The 17,600-nt window shown below is 56.4% G+C and overlaps 1 protein-coding gene across 8 annotated transcripts in view; it reads right to left on the reverse strand.

The window, feature by feature from the left end:
* Nucleotides 1-17,600, reverse strand: part of IGSF9B (immunoglobulin superfamily member 9B) — a 50,004-nt gene that overhangs the window by 17,436 nt on the left and 14,968 nt on the right. For 2 of the 8 annotated variants that reach the window (XR_015774511.1, XM_088066777.1), the window contains exons 8-19: nucleotides 16,652-16,794; nucleotides 15,729-15,869; nucleotides 14,452-14,568; nucleotides 12,749-12,841; nucleotides 12,495-12,645; nucleotides 11,826-11,949; nucleotides 8,916-9,091; nucleotides 8,103-8,329; nucleotides 7,181-7,265; nucleotides 5,763-5,924; nucleotides 4,990-5,035; nucleotides 2,070-3,701 (exon numbers count right to left, since the gene is read on the reverse strand). Coding sequence is in view for 4 of the 8 variants with exons in the window: in XM_088066777.1 (XP_087922903.1) it covers nucleotides 2,070-3,701; nucleotides 4,990-5,035; nucleotides 5,763-5,924; nucleotides 7,181-7,265; nucleotides 8,103-8,329; nucleotides 8,916-9,091; nucleotides 11,826-11,949; nucleotides 12,495-12,645; nucleotides 12,749-12,841; nucleotides 14,452-14,568; nucleotides 15,729-15,869; nucleotides 16,652-16,794 (3,097 nt within the window). In the remaining 4 variants the exon portion in view is untranslated. Of the gene's footprint in view, nucleotides 1-527; nucleotides 574-1,378; nucleotides 1,705-2,069; nucleotides 3,702-4,989; nucleotides 5,036-5,762; nucleotides 5,925-7,180; nucleotides 7,266-8,102; nucleotides 8,330-8,915; nucleotides 9,092-11,825; nucleotides 11,950-12,494; nucleotides 12,646-12,748; nucleotides 12,842-14,451; nucleotides 14,569-15,728; nucleotides 15,870-16,651; nucleotides 16,795-17,600 lie in introns of all 8 variants that reach the window. The other 6 variants (XR_015774513.1, XR_015774512.1, XR_015774514.1 and 3 more) reach the window with 6 other exon arrangements.

A 17,600-nucleotide genomic window follows, 5' to 3' on the forward strand; every position in this document is an offset into this window, starting at 1 on the left:
AGATCCAGATACTGCTGGAAACAAAATTCTCCATGTGCTGGACTACAGCTGGAGACTGATTTTTGGAGCCCACTCTGAGCACACTGTCTGCAGCTGGCAGCTCCAGAGGTGGCTGTTTTTCCTGCCTGCAGGGGGTGGCTGTGGGCTCCTCCTGGTTTGGATCATCTGGGACAACCCCACCTCAACACAACCTCCCTAACACCACACAGCCCTCGTGCACCCTGCCAGGGCCAAAAGTGTGTCACCATCCCCTAAGAAAGGAAGGGTGGCCCAGGGAGACGGCAGCTCGGCTCATCCCAAACCCCAGCCCCGAAGGCAGGGGAGCAGCGTGTGCTGCTGGGAGGGGAAACCCAAAAGCCACAGAGACTGTGCGTCCAGAGGTGTTTCCTACTGTTTTCGCATTCCTTATTCCCCTTTAAAGGAAGAGATGGTATTGGAAAAGCCCCTTCCGTGTCCCCTGTCATGCCCCACTCCCAGCCACCCTCCACAGCACCCACACCATCCTTTCGGACATGGATCACCCTTACCTATTGAGCTGAGGAGAAGCTTGTCTCGACAACACTGCCCAGATAGCTGAGATTAATCAAAAACAAAGCAGTTATCAACACCCGCAAGGAGCCGAGCTCCGCAACACATCAGCACGTCAACAACTCCAAAGGAAAAAGGAGGGAAAGAAACCAAACTGAAACACAAACGAAACGAGGCTGGAGAAGAAAGGGGGAAAGAAACAGAAGAGAAAGGAAAAGAAGAAACAAAAACGATAATCAACAAAGCGAATGGATACACTGCATAAAAGCACGGACAACAGTGCTGCTCTAACACGGCTCTGTCCTGAGCTGGCTCTCCTTGGAATGCCCTGCTAGAGACATGGACCTGCAACTACATCCCTGACTGCATCGCTCCGTAGCTGGGTTTTCCAGAGGCACACAGAAGTCGTTTCAGGCTCGTCCAGCTGCTCTCCCTCCCCATCCTCTCTCCCCTGAGCCCTCCTTCCTTCCGTTCAGTGCCGGAGGGATTTGCTAAGGCCATAACGCTTCCAGGTACCAGAGGACGGGAGTGAAATGCGGAGGGCACTGCGGGGTGAAACGCTGCCTCCCCCCTCCCCAAAACACAGCCTCTTCTCCGAACACCTCCGACCGCGCCGGCTCCGCGGGGCTGGGAGCCCCGGCCCCGACTCCTCTCTGCCACAAGCCGGAGGAGGGGGCTCGACCCCACCAGACAAGAAGCCAGAATGAAGCGAGACGAAAGATGGGACGAAAGCACGGCTACGGGGTCTAAAGTGCTGTGAAAGACGGAAGGAAAGAGGAGAAATAGAGAGAAAGAGAAAGAGAGAGAGAGAGAGAGAGAGAGACGCTTTCGCCTGGAGCAACCCTGGTACCTGGAAAACCAGCCGCTACTGTCTAGTGCAGCCACATCCCTCTTTAGGGCAGGATCTGAGCGTGCCGGCAGCCTCCCGATCTCCGCTGGGCTTAGTTTATTTTTATTTTTCCTCCTCTCCTGACATGCTGCTGGTGTGGCTAAGTCCTTGATCTCTCCCTGCCCGCGTCCTGGGGCTGCAGCATCCCTTTTGCAGGTGGGGCGGTGACCGTGATAGCTCTTTCTGTCATGCATTAAAGCTCTCTAGACTCCGCGGGAAGGAAGAGGAGGAAGACAGAGGCGCGGCGGCGGCGGCCCTAACGTTCGAAGAAAGCCAAGAGCCAGCAGCTAGAAGAGGAAACAACCTCCAGTGACACCAGGACACTTACCTAAGCGAGCCAGGTCTTTGAACACCTGGTAGACGGCCCGTAGCCCGAGTCACGGCGCTCCCAGATTCCCACGGGACCGGGAAGGTCGCCTGCCTAAGACCCAGCGCTCTCGGGCGGCGGCCATGCAACCCGTGCCCGTGGCACCAGCCTCTGCCTAGCAAAGCCCGCGGGACGCCGTCTCCAAAAGGGATGCTGCAGCGTGCCCAGAGAGACCCTACCAGTTGGGATGGTGATGGCAGGGAGGGAGTCAGAGGGAGTGGGTAAGGCAGGGTGGGGGAAGCCAGGAAGGGGCCAGGGGGATCACCAGGGGGCTCACGCACTTACCCTGTGGCGGCTACCGTGGTGGTGGATGTCGGCTCTGGTTGGAGAATCTCCTCGCCAGCCCTCCTTGGAGAAGGGATGTCTCCGAAAACATCCATGGTGTCCACGGGCAGGGAGGAGCCCTGGGAGTTGGAGAAGCCGGTGCCCACGGGGGTGAAGGCGGTGGTCGGTCGGAAGCTGGGGCTGTCCCCGTGGCTGCTCGGCGCCGGAGATCCCGTGGAGGACGGCGTGGATTTGCGGGAGAAGCTGACGGCCGCGGGCGGCTGCAGCGTGATCTCCGACACCTCTGCCTGCTGGATGAGCCCCGGGCGGGGCCGGGCGCGGGCAGTCAGCTCCGGGGAGCTGTTGCGGGAGCTCAGGGGACTTTGGGTCAGAGGAGAAAGCCTTGAAGGTTGTAGCACCACCTGATGTAAACTGGGCTCAGCCCTCCTGACCTGCCGAGGGCTGGGCCGAGGTCGGGGTTGGGGCTCGTACCACCTGGTGTCCAGGCTGAATGTGCTTGTGCCGCTGGGGCCGACGGGCTCGGACGGTTCGTGGTAAGGCAACACGGGTATGCCCATACCTTGGCTGGTATGTCTTAGCTGCCCTTGACATCCCATGGGTTGCATAGGTTTGTCCTGCCACTTGGTGGTAGTGGGCACGGAGGATTGACCCCTGCCCGGTGACTTGCCGGTCCAGCTCTTTGGTGCCTCCAGGGGCAGGATGCCCGAGTAGGATGCGGGGACCACCTGGAGGGAGGAGGGGGGCGGCCCCCGAGGAAGGCAGCCCGTGGGCTGGGAGCCCTCGGCCGCCTCGCAGGGCTGGAGCTGGTGGGGGAACGGCGCAGGGGCCAGCTCCAGGCTGCCGAAGGGGAACTCGGCCCTGCCCCAGGGCTCGGGGGACCGGCCCCCCGTGGGGGTCTGGGCCAGGGGCAGCGTGCTGTTGGAGGCGTTCTCCCCGTTCTCCTCGGGGATGGTGGGGTGTCCGAAGGGCCCCTCGGGGGGCAGCGGTGGGGAGGACATGACCGAGCTCAGCGGGCTGACTTCTGGCATGTAGAAGGGCGGCGGGTCCACCTCCCCGGGGCTGCTGCTGCTGAGGTAACCGTAAAACTGGTGGTGGAAAGCCCGGGGGGCCGGCGGGCGGGCCTGGCCGGTGGCCTGCAGGGCGCCAGGACCCTCCAGCGCCCGGTGGAACCGGGGGCTGTATGCTGGTGGCTGAAGGTAGGACTCCTGGCTGGAGGACAGAGGGGTGAGCTGGGCTTTCAGGGCGGTCACGGAGGTGGGGACGACAGGGTCGTCGTTCTCCTCGTCCGACTGCCTGAACTCGGGGTACATGTCCGTCTCCTCCACGAAGGGGAAGCCCTCGATCCGCCGTGTCTTCAGGGAGGGCTCCATCTCCGCCGGGTCCATGACGAAGCGTCCGTCCGGCCCGCGGCTGATGAGCTCGATCGGAGTGGTGGCCTCGGCTTCGGCCTCCGCCTTGGAGACGCTGTACTTCTTGCTGCTGATGGCTCGTTTGGTCTTCTTGTAAAGGGAGAGCTCCTTCTCCTTGGTGGGGCTCAGCATCCGCTTGGCCTGCGGGCCCTGGTCATCAGAGGACTCGGAGGGGGGACGGAGCGTGCGGATGCTCTCGGGACTCACCTTGCCGGAAGACAACCTGGACCACAGGGGAGAAAAACCGAGAGAGGGGACAGTCACCCGGAGCGGAAAGGACGCCTTCTCGCCCAGAAGAACAACTCTGGATCCGGAAAACAAAGTGCTACCGGCTCTCAAAAGAGGAACCTCTGGGAGAAACTGGCAGGAGCTAACCAGGATGGCAGAGTCTCGCCAGCAGTGGTGCACAACATCCCTGATCCTTGGGAGGGCAGCTCGGAACACTCGGGGCAGAAAGCTCACACCAACACCTTGCAAGCTCCACCAACACCCCAACGCCTCTCAACAAGCTCCACCAACACCTTGCAACAAGCTCCACAGCCCCACAGGGAAAAAAGACATCCAGAGCTCGCTTCCAACTCCTTCTGAGGTTTCTTATGTCCACCTGAGCTATCCATGCCCAGGGAAGGCCCTGACAAGAGGGACATCAGGCAAACGTTCCCTCCCACATAACTCAGCATCTCATTTGGAGATGCTGATGGATCATTTCAGACCAACTCTTTCTCCCATTCTCAACACTCAGACTTTAGGCTGAGAGCCTCATCCCTATCCAGAAAGCCTTGGACAAACAGGATTGAGAGGCAAAAGACAGCAGATCCAACAGAGACAGTGCAGGTAATTTCAGTGCAGTGGATGAACTGAAAACAAGTAAGATTCAGATCTACTGGCACCAGGACATTTTACAACAGTCCAGGAGCCAAAGAATGAGGTGACAAGATCCCAGACTCTTGCACTCCCAGCGGGAAGATGCTCCTGCCGATTTGCAGCTACACATGCTTTTGATGGACTCTGCAAGGAGCTGTGGCTTCTGCAGCACCATGATCCACCACCTTTGGGCACGTGTGGTAAGAGGCTTCAGCAGGGCACTCTTCAGGAGAAAAGATGAATTTCCCAGGGAAAAAAGAGCCAGCAGAGGATGACTCAAAAACTGCACCGAGCTGGCAGGAGGGACTCCATATGCAGCAGGCTAGTCCTTGTCCTAAGGAGCGCCTTCCAACTGGTGTGGAATTGAGTTCCATCAGCCAACTCCAGCTTTGGAAAATGTTCACAGATCCAGCAGGGTCATCTCTTAGCTCAGTTTGCTGCATTTGTCCCTGCTGCTTTCTGCTCCAAAGCCCATTTGTCTCTTGTGAACTGCTATGCTCCCAAGAGTTCAGGGAACACCCAAACACAACTGATCATGAGCAAGCAAATAAGGATGAGATATTTCCATTTGAGTTTTGCAATGACTGTTGGAGGGATGCATCTTGAAGACCCCACAGCCTGGTGCTGCAGCTAAGACAGATACTTACGGGGACTCCAAACTCTTCCTGCAGTGGGTTATCGAGAGAGGAGGGTCTGGAAGAGAATAAAAAGGGGAAAGAAGAGAGAACGCTGAGGAGGCGCAACACGACAGAGACAAGACAGACTCAACATCAAGACAACAAAAGACACTCAACAAGAGGCCAAGGTTTCATTGCTCCAGTGCTTTAATGGTTGCTGACAACAAACAGCTCCCGTCACAGGGTCCTGCCCGTCCTGCTGCCGCAGCCCCGCAGGCTGGAGGAGACGGAGCCGCTTCCCTGCCCTCTCCAGCTCCCCAGCCGCCCTTTTCCCTACCAGCCGCTCCTGCATGGAGGCTGCAGTCCCAGCTTTCGGGAAGCAGAGCAGCAGGGTCTCCTTTGGGGTCTTCTCTAGCCCAGCACTGCCCGCTCCAGCAGGCTGGGAGCAGCTGGAGAGCCCAGCTTCAGGGGGCCCTGGAGGAGGTGAGCGGTGCCCCCCGAGTGCATCCCAGAGGACAGCCCAGCCCTAAACCCCCGGTTCTAGGAGTTATCACCACGTGGGAGAGCTCCCTCGAATTCCCAGGCTAGTTTCTCTGGCGCCTCTTCACCCACCCTGCCTCTCCCGCTCCCGACCACGGGCGCTTTCAGGCACAGCCGAGGGAAGAAGTCAGGGCTTCACCTGAGGACGCGCACGGACGAAGAAGAGACAGACAGGGAAGAAGGTTACGACCACAACACAACCAGGGGGAAGAAACGAGGAGGAGACAGGAAGGAGGGAGAAAGCACACGGGGAATGGACTCACCTTTCTTGCGCTTGAGCTTGCGTTTGCGTTGCTTGTTGACGAAGCAGGCGGCGAGTGTGCTGAAGAGGATGGCAGCAGCCAGGAAGCAGATGGTGGCAACGATGCCAGCCAGCACCGGGCGGGCTAGGCCCTCGTCCGTCAGGTCAGGCTGAGGGAAAACGTCTGGGGAAAAACCACAATTCAGTGTTACACCTGCTGCCTTCCCCAGGGAGCTGCCGCAGTGTGGAGGCAGTGACCGTGTCCAGGAATGACAAGCTCTGTAAAGACCCTGCTTCCAAACCAGCCCACCCAGGGAGAGCAATCAGCGCTGCTTCAGGACCAAGGGATTTGGTGATCTCACACCAGATCACTGAATCATAAGGTAGTTTGGGTTGGAAAGGGCTGTTTAAGGCTGTCTAGTCCAACTCCCCTGCAATAAGCAGAGACATCTTCAACTAGACCAGATTGCCCAAAGCAACCTGATAAACCTTTCTGTGTTAGCTGGTGGACACCCAGGGAAGACTCTACACCGAACAAATACATATTTATGTCTAAACACACACAGCTGCAGCAAACCTGCAGTCACCTCCTGGCTGTTTAACCTGCTGCAGCAGCACAAGATATTTCAACCTCTTTGTCAGTGCTTCATTTCAGCGTTCCAATGAAAACTGGGCTCCAAACCCTGACACCCCTTTGCTACAGGAGCATGTGTGCAGCCCCAGCAGAGCTCAGCTGTGGGCACGTGCAGATGTGCAGCCTGCACACCTCGCTGCTCCTGCCGTGTGCCATACCCAGGATCAGCGCATTTCCCCACGGAGCCTGGGCTTTCAGCCTGGGAGAGCAGCTGCCTGGGGCCGGGCACCTGCCAAACCCCATCAGAAAAACTGGGCGTGAGGAGCAAGGGCAGCGAGCAGGGAGGCTGAAGCAAGCTCTCCTCACCACACCGGCACCACTTGGGGGCAGAGAGAGACCGCTGCTTCTCAGCACAGGCTTTTCCACAAGAGCCAGAAATGCGGGCTCGCCGCATCCCCATCCCTCCCTGCTGCCCTCGCCTTCCCCAGCGCCATCGCAGCCTCCTCCGCCTGCCCCTCGGTCGAGGAGCATCCTCCGAGCGCAGGGAACACGCACGAACCGCAGCACGGTGCAGTCTCCCGCTGCCAAGCCCTTTTCCCTGTGGACTCTGCACTGCAGTGCTGCGTTTCCCTCTCCCCACCTTTCACTCCCGTTCCCAGGCTGCGCCAGTGCCCATCGGAGCTTTGTTCTCCCGGCTCACCGCAGCGCCGGGGCGTGCTGGGCTCTGCGGTGCTCCGGGGATTTGTCCTCACCTGCTCCCTTCCTGGGGTCAGCGCCGTGCTCAGCACATCCTTCACAGCCCTGCACCCCCTCAGCCCAGCTCACAGCCCCCCCAAGCCAGGGGGAGAAGAGGAGCCAGCCCTCACCTGTACTGGACACGCCAGCGACGTTGCTGGGTTCACTGATGAGATCCTGCATGACCGCCAGCACACGGAACTCGTACCAGGTGTCCTGGAACACCAAACACACCTGTCAGGGCCCCCACACAGCCTCCAGCCTCGTCCTACCAGACCTCCCAACATCCCCAGCATAAATAAAACCCTCCAACCCTTTTTAAGGTTAGCAAGTCAGGCTTTTATCCTTGCCCAGGGCGTGTGTAGCCAGTAAAATCCTGGCCTCCACCCAGACACAGATAGAAAATTTTTTCATCTATTTATAGGTTTTCATCAAACAAAAATTATTGTTCATTGGTTCTAAATTACACAATTCTCTTTCATTAATTAGTATTCTATCCTCTATTGGTTATTGATTTCTCGCTTCTTATGCTAATTAGTGCATATTTTTAGTCTTTTTAGTAGCTTTTTCCTCGTGTAGGGACTTTCTAATGTATACTGAGACTTTGCTAGTCTCTTTAGCTTCTAGTTTCTGAAAAATGTCCTTGTGGTCCATAAATCCTACATTCCAACCTCAACAATACATCCTTCTCTCCCAGGCTTTGTTCATTGGAGCACATCAGAGTGACTGTATCAAAACATTAAGTTTCAGTCATTTTCTCAAGCTGCGCTCCTACAAAAGCAGCTTATAACAACTTCACCAAATGCTGGCTAAGAGTAATTGAAGAGTAACACACTGTTTGTAATTTATATGTATATTGTGATTACTTAACACCATTAACTAAAATTATTAAAATTTAAATTATTAATTTTTTCCAACACTTGCCCAGCTCTTTGATCGAGCACAGGGATCGAGCCACTCCAAAACTTCCCCAGAGCTGCAGCAGATGGTGCAATATCATGAAGGCTGGAAAAGATCCTTGAGCTGGGTGTGGTGTGGGCAGCCCCTGCTCACCTGGGACAAGTCCTTGGCAAAGAACTCGCTCTCGGAGCCCGGGATGCCATCATCCAGGATCTCCCACTTCTCCGCCACGCGGAATTCCATGATGTAGCGGTCGATGGGGAAGCTGTGGTTGGCGGGAGGGAGCCACGACAGGAGGACGCCTTGCTGTGTCCGGTTGGCTGTTAGGCACCTCGGTGGGGTAACCAACACCAGAGGCTCTGGAGTTGTTACAGGGAATGCTGGGGACAGAGCAGAAGGGACAGGGACACCTCTGAGATGGGGCAGGGCAAGCACAGGAGGTCGTCTTCCATAAGTGCCCCCAGCAGCAGCAGAAGGATCACTGTGGCTGTTCCCACATTCCAGGAGTTTAGGGCACGTTTTGGGAGCCTGGACTCTTATCACAGAAATAGAAAAGTGGATTTTCAAAAGGCACTGGACTAAATGAGGCCGTGACTCCAGGCCTTCCTGCCTCCTCCCACTTCCACCTGAGAGCCCAAAGGCTCTGAGCTGTAACAAGTGATCTCGTGCTCTATTAATACCTCCTGATCTCAGCTGAACTTAAGGAAGATCTGAAAGGTAACTGGCACAGTACAGCTCTCCCATGCTGTCTCTCAGGACAAACCTTCCAGAGCCTCATCCTTCCAGAAAAGTCTGCAAGCTTCATCCAGGACCCTCCACAAACTAACCCCTACATGGCTGGAAACTATTGCTGATGGTGTTCATCTCCATCTTCAGCAGCATCTCATGAAGCAAGGCAAAGGGCTCCTCCCCACAGACCTCCCAGATCCCTCCCCAGCCCACCCCTCGCTCCCAAGGAGGACCCACCTAGAGTGTTCACAGTGACCACCTCACTGAAGGAGCTGGTGCCCAACTTGTTTTGAGCCAAGACACTGAACTGGTAAGCAGTCTCTGGTTCCAAGGTATCCACCAGTAGCCAACTGGAACCAGCTGGCACAGGGAGAGACAGCCAGTCATGGGGTCCAAACTGGGCTCTCTTCATCCTGCCGAGAGAAAAGGGAGCATCCTCAGGGAAGCTGTCTTTGACAGGGAGGACAAAGAGGCAGCATTAACTTCTTATGCAGAAATGGAGCTTTCCCGAGCGATGGTTTGGTTTGGCAGCAGTGATGTGGATGGACGAGGGGCAGCCACTTGCCACCCACGAGCTGGCACAGGACACCATCCCTCGTGTCCCACCTGCTCTCAGGGGCACTGCCACCAGCTCTCCCCTCTGCCCTGTGCTGGGTCAGGGATAACAGCAGTGCCAACAGCCCCGCTCTGACGTGATTTCCACCAGATTCCCACGGGCAAAAGTGGGAGCGGGAGCATTTTGGTGAGTGCTGCAAAGGGAACGGCTGACGCAGGAGACAGGCCCTGTTCCCATTTATACCTCGACATCTCCTGAGCCAGAGCCAAGTTCTCCCTCAGCTGTAGCCCTGTACGTGTCATCCCACAAGAGACATTTAACTAAATCCCCATCTCTGCTACATTTGCACAAGTTGGGGGCTGCCAGCACAGCCTGGGGCACCGCTCAGGGTTTGGCAGAGCAGCAGAGGCACTGGCAGGGAGTGCAGGACAGAACCTTTCTTCTGGGTTCTAACCACAAATACAGGGTGAAAAACGCTCCCAGCGCCATCCCAGTGCCACCCAGGAGCATGCAGCCACCTCCACAAGCCATTAATCCCACCAGGATCCCACATCCCAAAGCAGCACCACTGCACTACTGTGATACTGCAAGAATAGGTGCTCGTGTTAGAAAGATGCTTTAGGGAGTCTGAGGCTTTGGTGGTGTCCACGGAGGATTTGGGAAGGATTGGTGCAGATGGTCTGTCCTGCACAGGTAAGGGGACACATCTGCAGCCACCAGCACACAGCCAGGTGAATCCACCCAGCAGGAAAAGATGGAGGAAAGAGAAATAACGCTGCTGTCCAGGGAGCAGAAGGTGAGGCAGAGAAGAGGCAGCAAGCCATGGAAACGAGCAGGTCGGTGGAGAGCCGTGCACGTTCTGTGTGCCTCCACCAAACCCAGGGAAAGCCTCTGGATCACCACAGCTCCAGCTGGAACTACAGATCCCAGGATCCCCCAGCACCGTGGCAGAGGCAGGAGGGCAGCAGGGCAGCCCCTCTCCTGCACAGGTTTCCCTGCAGTGTTTAATCCCACTGCCCCCACATCCCTCCTTCCCGGCACTGCTGCGGGCAGGAACACATGAGAGAGGGGCTGAGGGTGGGGAAAGCAGAGGGTAAATGCAGCACTGAACTGGGAGAACCCCCTGGCTGAGGGGGGATGTGGTGTAGCTGGAATGCTGGGGTGGCCCTGGAGCAGGGCTTGCATTTCCAGCCTCAACAACGGCAGACACGGGAGGAGAGCACGAATCCAGAGAAAATGGAGCCATGTTTTGCTTGAGCATCCCACAGCCACAGCAGGGAGGAAAGCACACGGATGGCACTCTGAGTGGCACTACATGAGCCAGCTGTGTCCCAGATCCCTGGTCCCAGGGAACAGTACATCCCCCAGGGATCACATCCCAGGGTCAGGGCAAGACAGGTCACTGCCTGCCTGCTGAAAGCCCCCACAGCTCCCTGTGAATTCCTTAATGCAAGCTTGGTGCAAACACCCTTCCCTGCTGGCTGCTCTCTCCCTGTGGAGTCTGGAAGAGCCACGAGGAGGCAGGAATCCGAGAGCAGGCTGCAGAGCAAGAGCAGCAGCAGCTGCTGATGCAGCCACGTCTCCAGAGCAGAGAGGTTTAACCACTCCTTCCCAAGGACATTTTCATCAAAGCAAGGTCTGCACTGCTCAGCTTGCTCCCTCATTTTCCCCCCTCTGTTCAATCCATTCCTTCTTTCCATCTCCAGACAGACAGCCCAGCCCCGGGCTGGAGCAGAGCAGAAATCATTACAGGCAGCGTCTCCCTCTCTCCTCTCTATCAGCAGCCTCCATCAGGGCAAATTAAGGCAAGGAAAGAATGAGAGAGCAAGAGGAAAGGCTTAGAATGCCAGGCCAAGCCTGGAAAGGGAAGGCATCACCCCCTCCACGTTTCCAAGGATGATTCTTTAGAAGAAGATGACGAAAGCAGAGCCCAAAGTAAACCCCAGCCTTGCTGCACTTCATTTCTCCCTCCCCTGTCCCAGGGGAAAGGCACAGGGCTGAGCCTGGCCCTGCTGCAGGAGGGTAGGATGCACCCACCAGCTTTGGGTGAGCACAGGAGCTGTGGGAGCAAAGCCCCAGGGGCTCAGCCCCAGTACCAGGATCTCACAGTGCTGGCCATGATCTCAGCAAGGATTTGACCACCTCCTGGGAGCCAGAGAGAGGCTCAGAGCAAGGAGAGAACATTTCTGCTTAGTCACAGCTCTTCCAGGACACACTCTCTAAAGGTTGCATTTTCCATCCTCTCCCTGGCTGCTAAGCCTCATAAACAGTTTATCTTGAAATTAGATGCCAGAGGCACAGCTACATGAATGCAAAGCGTCTCCCAAGTACCACAAGCAGAGTAAAACCTGCTGGGGCAGACAGAGGCAGTGGCCAGCACAGAAGGGAGAGGAAATACGGGAACTACACGATCCCACCACCATCACCACCACCCATCTCTCCGAGGAACTCGAGGGAGCTCAGCCCTGTAAGGCCCACAGGCACAGATCCAGGCACGCCACCCTCCCCACCCTCCTCCCCCCGGCTGCTCGAAGCTCGGGTCAGCTAGGAAGGAAAAGAAGCAGAGAGCAAAGCATGCCAGGATGACTCACAGAGGGCCGTACCAAACTGAGAAAGTCTGCTCGTATCCACCGTCATAGCCGGGCTCCCAGGAGACGTTGGCTGAGGTCATGGCGGCCACGACGTGCACGCTGGTCGGGGCGTGAGGGCTTGTCCCTGCGGAGAGAGGGGACAGCTCAGAGGGAGCAGCACCAGGGCTGCAAGGGGGCTTCTCCCAAGGGTCTGAGGGGATTCCTCTTGCACCGAGCCAATGGCCAAGGCCTTTTCTGCTGGAAATGGCAGCAGGACAGGTGGCCAAAACAACAGCACAGAGAAAGGCAACTCCACCAGGAAATAACATTTAAAGGACAAATTTGTCTTGGAATCGTAGAGTGGTTTGGGTTGGAAGGAACTTGAAGGGAGATCTACTCAAACCCTCCTGACATGGGCAGGGACACCGTCCACTTGACCAGGTTGCTCCAAGCCCTGTCCAACATGACCCTGAACACTTCCAGAGACGGGGCAGCCCCAGCTTCTGTGCCAGGGACTCACCACCCTCAAAGGGAGGAATTTCCTCTCAATATCCCATCTAAACCTTCTGTCTCTCAGTTTAAAGCCACTCCCCCTCATCCTGTCACCACACTTCTCTTTGTGGGGAGCATCCCCATCTCCTGCCTTGCCTGGGGGGCTCTCCCCAGGCCCCTTTCCCCCCCTGCCCGTACCTACGACAGTCAGGTGGGTGCTGGCAGTAATGCTCGCGACGATGTTGGTGGCGACGCACTCCCACTCGCCGTGGTCGTCCTTGCCGAGGGAGCGGATCTGCAGGGTCCCGCCGGGCAGCGTGTTGTGCTTGCTCCTGCTGGGCTTCCCTACCTTGGGCAAGGAGCGGGGTGGGGAGCCGGGCAAAGAGAGAAAAAACACACCTCAGCAGCGGGTTGTGGGGCAGGGCGAGGCGGCGGCGGGGTCACTAAGCTACCTGCGCGGCCCAGGGGACACCGCCGGCCACCGGCAGGGGATCCGGTCTCTCCGGTCGTGGCAAGGCAGACGGTTCCCCCGTTTCCGAGAGGACCTGGGGGGCAACGCGAGAGGCATGCGTCAGGAGGCTGCTGCTCAGCACTCACACACGAGCGGGAAACCCCACGGCACTCGCACGGACAGCGAGCCCCGCGCCAGGGCTCAGCCTCCGGCATCCAAAGCTGAAACTGCTGCGGGAAGGGGCACCGGCCATCCCAGCTAAACCACTCACGGGATGGGAAAGGCACAGGCTGCCCCAGGAGATGCCCAAACTGCCCCTCAGCCTCAGACAGCGGCAGATGAGAGGCAGGACACAGCAGAGGTCTGGGCAGCAAGGACCCCATGGGGATGTGGGAGGATGGCGTGCGTGGAGGTGCCTGGAATTTCTCAAGTCGAGCGGAAAGATGGATCTTGTAACAACTCATCTGTGCCCATCAGCCAAAGTTGTGCAAATCCCACGTTGTCCTGAGTCCTCTTCAGGTGTTCTTCATGTGGGGAACTCTGCTGATCAACACCAGGACCCACAGGTTGACGCAAAGAAGGAGGAGCAGAGGAGCCCACGGACACGTGGGGTTACCAGTGCAAGCCCAGGAGTCCTTCAAGAGACTGGTCAGCACTGGTGGGCTGATGGGGTGGGAGGGAGTTGACTTCTGCCACTGGAAAACTGAGCCCAGTCCAAGCCAGCCCTGACTGAGTTGGAGGAGATAAGCCCAGAGCCACAGAATGAGGAGAAGCACCAGAAGGTACAAATGGGATTGGAAAGAAACCTGACTGAGACTGGTGAGGGCATGGAAAGAAAAATAAGATGGATAAAAAGACTAAACAGCCAAAAAGCTTTAGGCAGGTCTCTTGAAATGTGTGAAAGTCATGGTCCTCCTCGTGCTGCTAAAAGGGACTCAGAGATCCAGCAGCTCAAGACACAAGGATTGGGGATGGTCCCAGACAGAGGGGATACAGCTCACTCTCAAGAGCCCTAAGAAGGGCATGGAAAGCTCAGAGGGAAGTTCCTGACAGCACAACAAAGAGCCCAGGAGGTCTCCTGTTCAGTGGCTTTCCCATGGGAGCAGTAAAGGTGGGAAGCAAGGGGAAGGCTGCAGGAGAACTGGAAAGCCCTCGCTGCTCCCAGGCTGTGCCACCACACCCTGCTCTATGAAAAGGAACGTCTTGAAATCTTCCTATCCAGTCCAACATCATAAAAACAGCTTCTTCCCAGGGTCTTTAAAGTCACGAGGCAGTAAAGCAGCTGCTGACTGGTCCAGAGCCAAGAGACCCTTGGATGTGCTGTGGTGACACATCCCCTCCCTGCACAGGAGGTGTGCGCTGCGAGAACGGCATTGCCACACTGCCACGTCCTGCCAGCGACCAGCTGGGAGCCAGGCAAGGAGGAGGGTGTCCTGTGGGCAGTGCTGGCGAGGCAGAGGAGGGGGCCGGGCCGGGGGCAGTGTTTCAGCTTTGCGGATGCTGCCGTGTCGGTTTCCCGGGATTACTCGGTGGCCACAAGCCGGGCTTCCCCCACCCACCTGCGGGACAGGACGGCAGTGGCTCAGCCCAAAGCGAAGCAGCTGTACCTGCAGTTTGTTCTTACCGGGACAGAGTGTGGCTTCTCTGTCTGCAATATTCACCAAAAGCCAAAGGCACTGCAGATTTGTCTGGCAGGCCGGGTACCTTTCTCCAGGCGATGATGGGAAAGGGGTCTCCTGCAGCAGCGCAAGGAATCAACAGCTCCCTCCCTGCCTCCTGTCTGTACTCCCAGCCTGGTAGCACCGTGAAATAGGGGGGGTCCTGCAGCCAAGGGGAAAAACAAGGAGTGTCAGCCTGCCCAAACTCCCATCATCAAAACCAAGCCTTTTCCAAACCAACCCTATCCCCATTCTGGTTGCAAGGAAAATTGTGTGGAGAATGTGTGCCAGGAGCCTCGATGGCACACCAAATTACACACCTGGGAGAGGGAGATTCTCTCCAAAGAGCCACTGTACTGGAGCATAAAATCATGGAATCACAGAATGGTTTGGGTTGGAAAGTACCTTAAAGCTCATGTCATTCCACCCCCTGCCACTATCACAGATTGCTCCAATCTGGCCTTGGACCCTTCCAGGGAGGGGCAGCCACAGCTTCCCTGGGCAACCTGTACCAGGGTGTCCCCTCTCTCACACAGAAGAGCTTTCTCCTCATATCTAACCTAAATTTTGCCTCTTTCAGTTTGAGCCCATAACCCCTCATCCCATCTCTACATTTCCTGACAAAGAATCTCTCTCCATCTTCCTTGCAGGTCCCCACAGACACAGGAAGGCTGCTGTGACAACTCCACACAACTTTTCCAGGCTGAGCAGCATCTTGCTTTTTTACCTCCTCGAAACAGGAAGAAACCCACCCACATCACATCAGCCATCAACCTGATTTCCTCGCCCCGGCAGCCGCCCCGGCGGATGTGTGTGTCTGGTACACAAAGCGTTGTCATCTGAACCTCGGCTAGACACCATGAATCACCACAGCTCCCTCCCAGGCACAGGACTCCGTGTTCAGGGAGGGAAGAGGCAGCAGCTCCCACCCCAGCTGCACCAGGAACTGCGCTGGGAGCCCAGCGCGCCCCAGGCGCCGCACGCAGCCGGAGCACGTGGAGCTCAAATCATCCATTTATTAAAATCCTCCTGAACCCAAGCCCGGGCCAGCAAGGCTAAGTGTTTTATTGGCAAAGGGGACATTCCAGGGAGATGTTTCCTCAAACTACCCCAGTCCAGTGTCAAAACCCGTGCTGCTGCTCCGGCAGGATATTTCCAGCTACACCAGACAGGGCGCCCTGGGGGTTCGCCGGTGCTGGTGGGAAGCACAGACACACCCCCACCCTGGAGCCTCTCCTCCTCCCCACACAACCCCGGGAGCTGCCCCTGGCACAGGAGGACACTGCTCCCAGCAAACCCATGGGATTTTGGCAGAAGAGTTACCTTCAGTACCAGTCGGGCAGGGGGAGACTGGCCCATCGTACCCAGGGCGTTATAAGGCACACAGGTGTAAGTGCCGAGAGCATCTTCAGTGGCCTCCTCGATCCGGATCGACCCGTCCTCCAGCAGGTTCCAGCCGGAATACTGCAGCGGGGAGAAGCAGGGAGCTCACTTATCCCGCACCCACCACAGCTCCTCATCTCCCCTTGAGCCAAGCCCCCCACCCATGCCTGGGGGGGCTGTCATATCCCCGGGAGATGCCCAATCCCGCTCCCAACATCCAAAGCGTCTCAACAGCAGAGAGAGGAATCTTGGGCAACATCAGCCTGTCCAAACACAGATGGGCTCCTTCATGTAACCCAAAAGATTTAAGATCAGAGTCTAAAACTAAATAAAACTTGTTCTGGAGTTAGCAAGACATCTCCACCTGGAGGGCTGAGGGCACCAAGGACCAGGAGGCCACAGCAGCAACAGCTTTAAATGGAGTTAAAACTTCAAATTGTTAATATTTAAGCAAAAAATTTAAAATATTAAGCGTTTTCTCTAAATATTTAATGGCTAATATCCTTGCTCAGACTATCAACCCACGATTAGGAGAAGATGTAGATTTATTAAAAAGGTCTTTTTACCACCTGTTGCCATTGGAAAAATAAACCAAGGCCATCAGGAGGTGACTTTAGGGGGAAGAAGGCATCAGGTGTGAGAGACACAGAATAGCCACAGGCACTGTGGGCTCTGTACAAGTAGTGGAATTAACTCTGCCCACAGCTGATAAAGAAAAGCAGCCTCATCCCATCCATGAGATTCTTCTCTCCCAGCACAAAGGGACACACAGGGTGCCTGGTGGTGCTCATTGGTGTTGGCTGAGGACGTGAGGGTCTGAACCCCGCTGTGCCCCCACCTCCCCTCCCCAGAGGCTTCGTTACCTTCTCGATTCGCAGGGGACGCCCGTCCTTGTTCCACTTGACCAGCGTGACCGGGGGCTCTGCCTCGACCGGGCAGCGGATGTACCCGTGGATCCCGATGGGAACGTAGATGATGGGGGGCATGTTCACCACACGGGCAGGATCTGGGGGGGAGCAGCACCACGTTAGCATGGGGAGAGGGTCCATCTCTCCTCCCAGCCTAGCTTCAGCGGATCTACCTCACTTCTGTAATGAATTCCAAACCCAGCACCACCCTGGCTCCCACGGGCTGTTAAGCCAGGCTTGCTACGCACAAATCCACCGGAATACCTGGAATTTCTGGGAGGCTTTGCTCATGTCCAGGGTGTTCCTACCTGGGGCTCATTAAAGACTGCATTTAAGAAGAAATGTGAGATATGCCTGCTCCCAATTCCACACCAGCTTGTATCCCACTGAACTCTGCGCTGCTCCATTACAACATGACACGTGCCAGGTGTGATGAACACCCAGCACAGCCTGGTTTGACATACCAGCAATCAAAGCTATTTCAACTGCCAAGCCTTAAAACACACCCAGATGGGAAAAGGGACCCATGTCCAGGCTGCCATGAGTCCTTTACCTCCTGCTTGTACTCGTGCCTCATTGAGGCTGGGTCATGTTGAACAGCAACCACCTCACCCTTTCCAAGATGCAAAAACCTTAAAATACATATCTAACCCCCCCCTCCACGCTGCACCACCCACGCAGAGAGGTGTCTCGCAATCCTCCAGTCTAGAATGTGTCATTAACAGCACTTCTAAGAGCTTTTTAATTAAGTGTGAGTGGGTTGAAGATAATCTAGACTTTCTTTAATAAGAAGCTTTTTAAAAAAATGTTATTTTTAATAAGAAGAGTGAGTATTTCCACAATCTTGTCTAGACACCGGCAGCACGAGGTTATGGGAAAATCCTGATGGGGCTTACGCTGCATT

The sequence above is a fragment of the Pseudopodoces humilis genome, chromosome 25 (genome assembly GCF_049639895.1).
Source record: "Pseudopodoces humilis isolate 2021_Gansu_Grassland_sample_001 chromosome 25, ASM4963989v1, whole genome shotgun sequence".
Lineage (NCBI taxonomy): Eukaryota > Metazoa > Chordata > Aves > Passeriformes > Paridae > Pseudopodoces > Pseudopodoces humilis.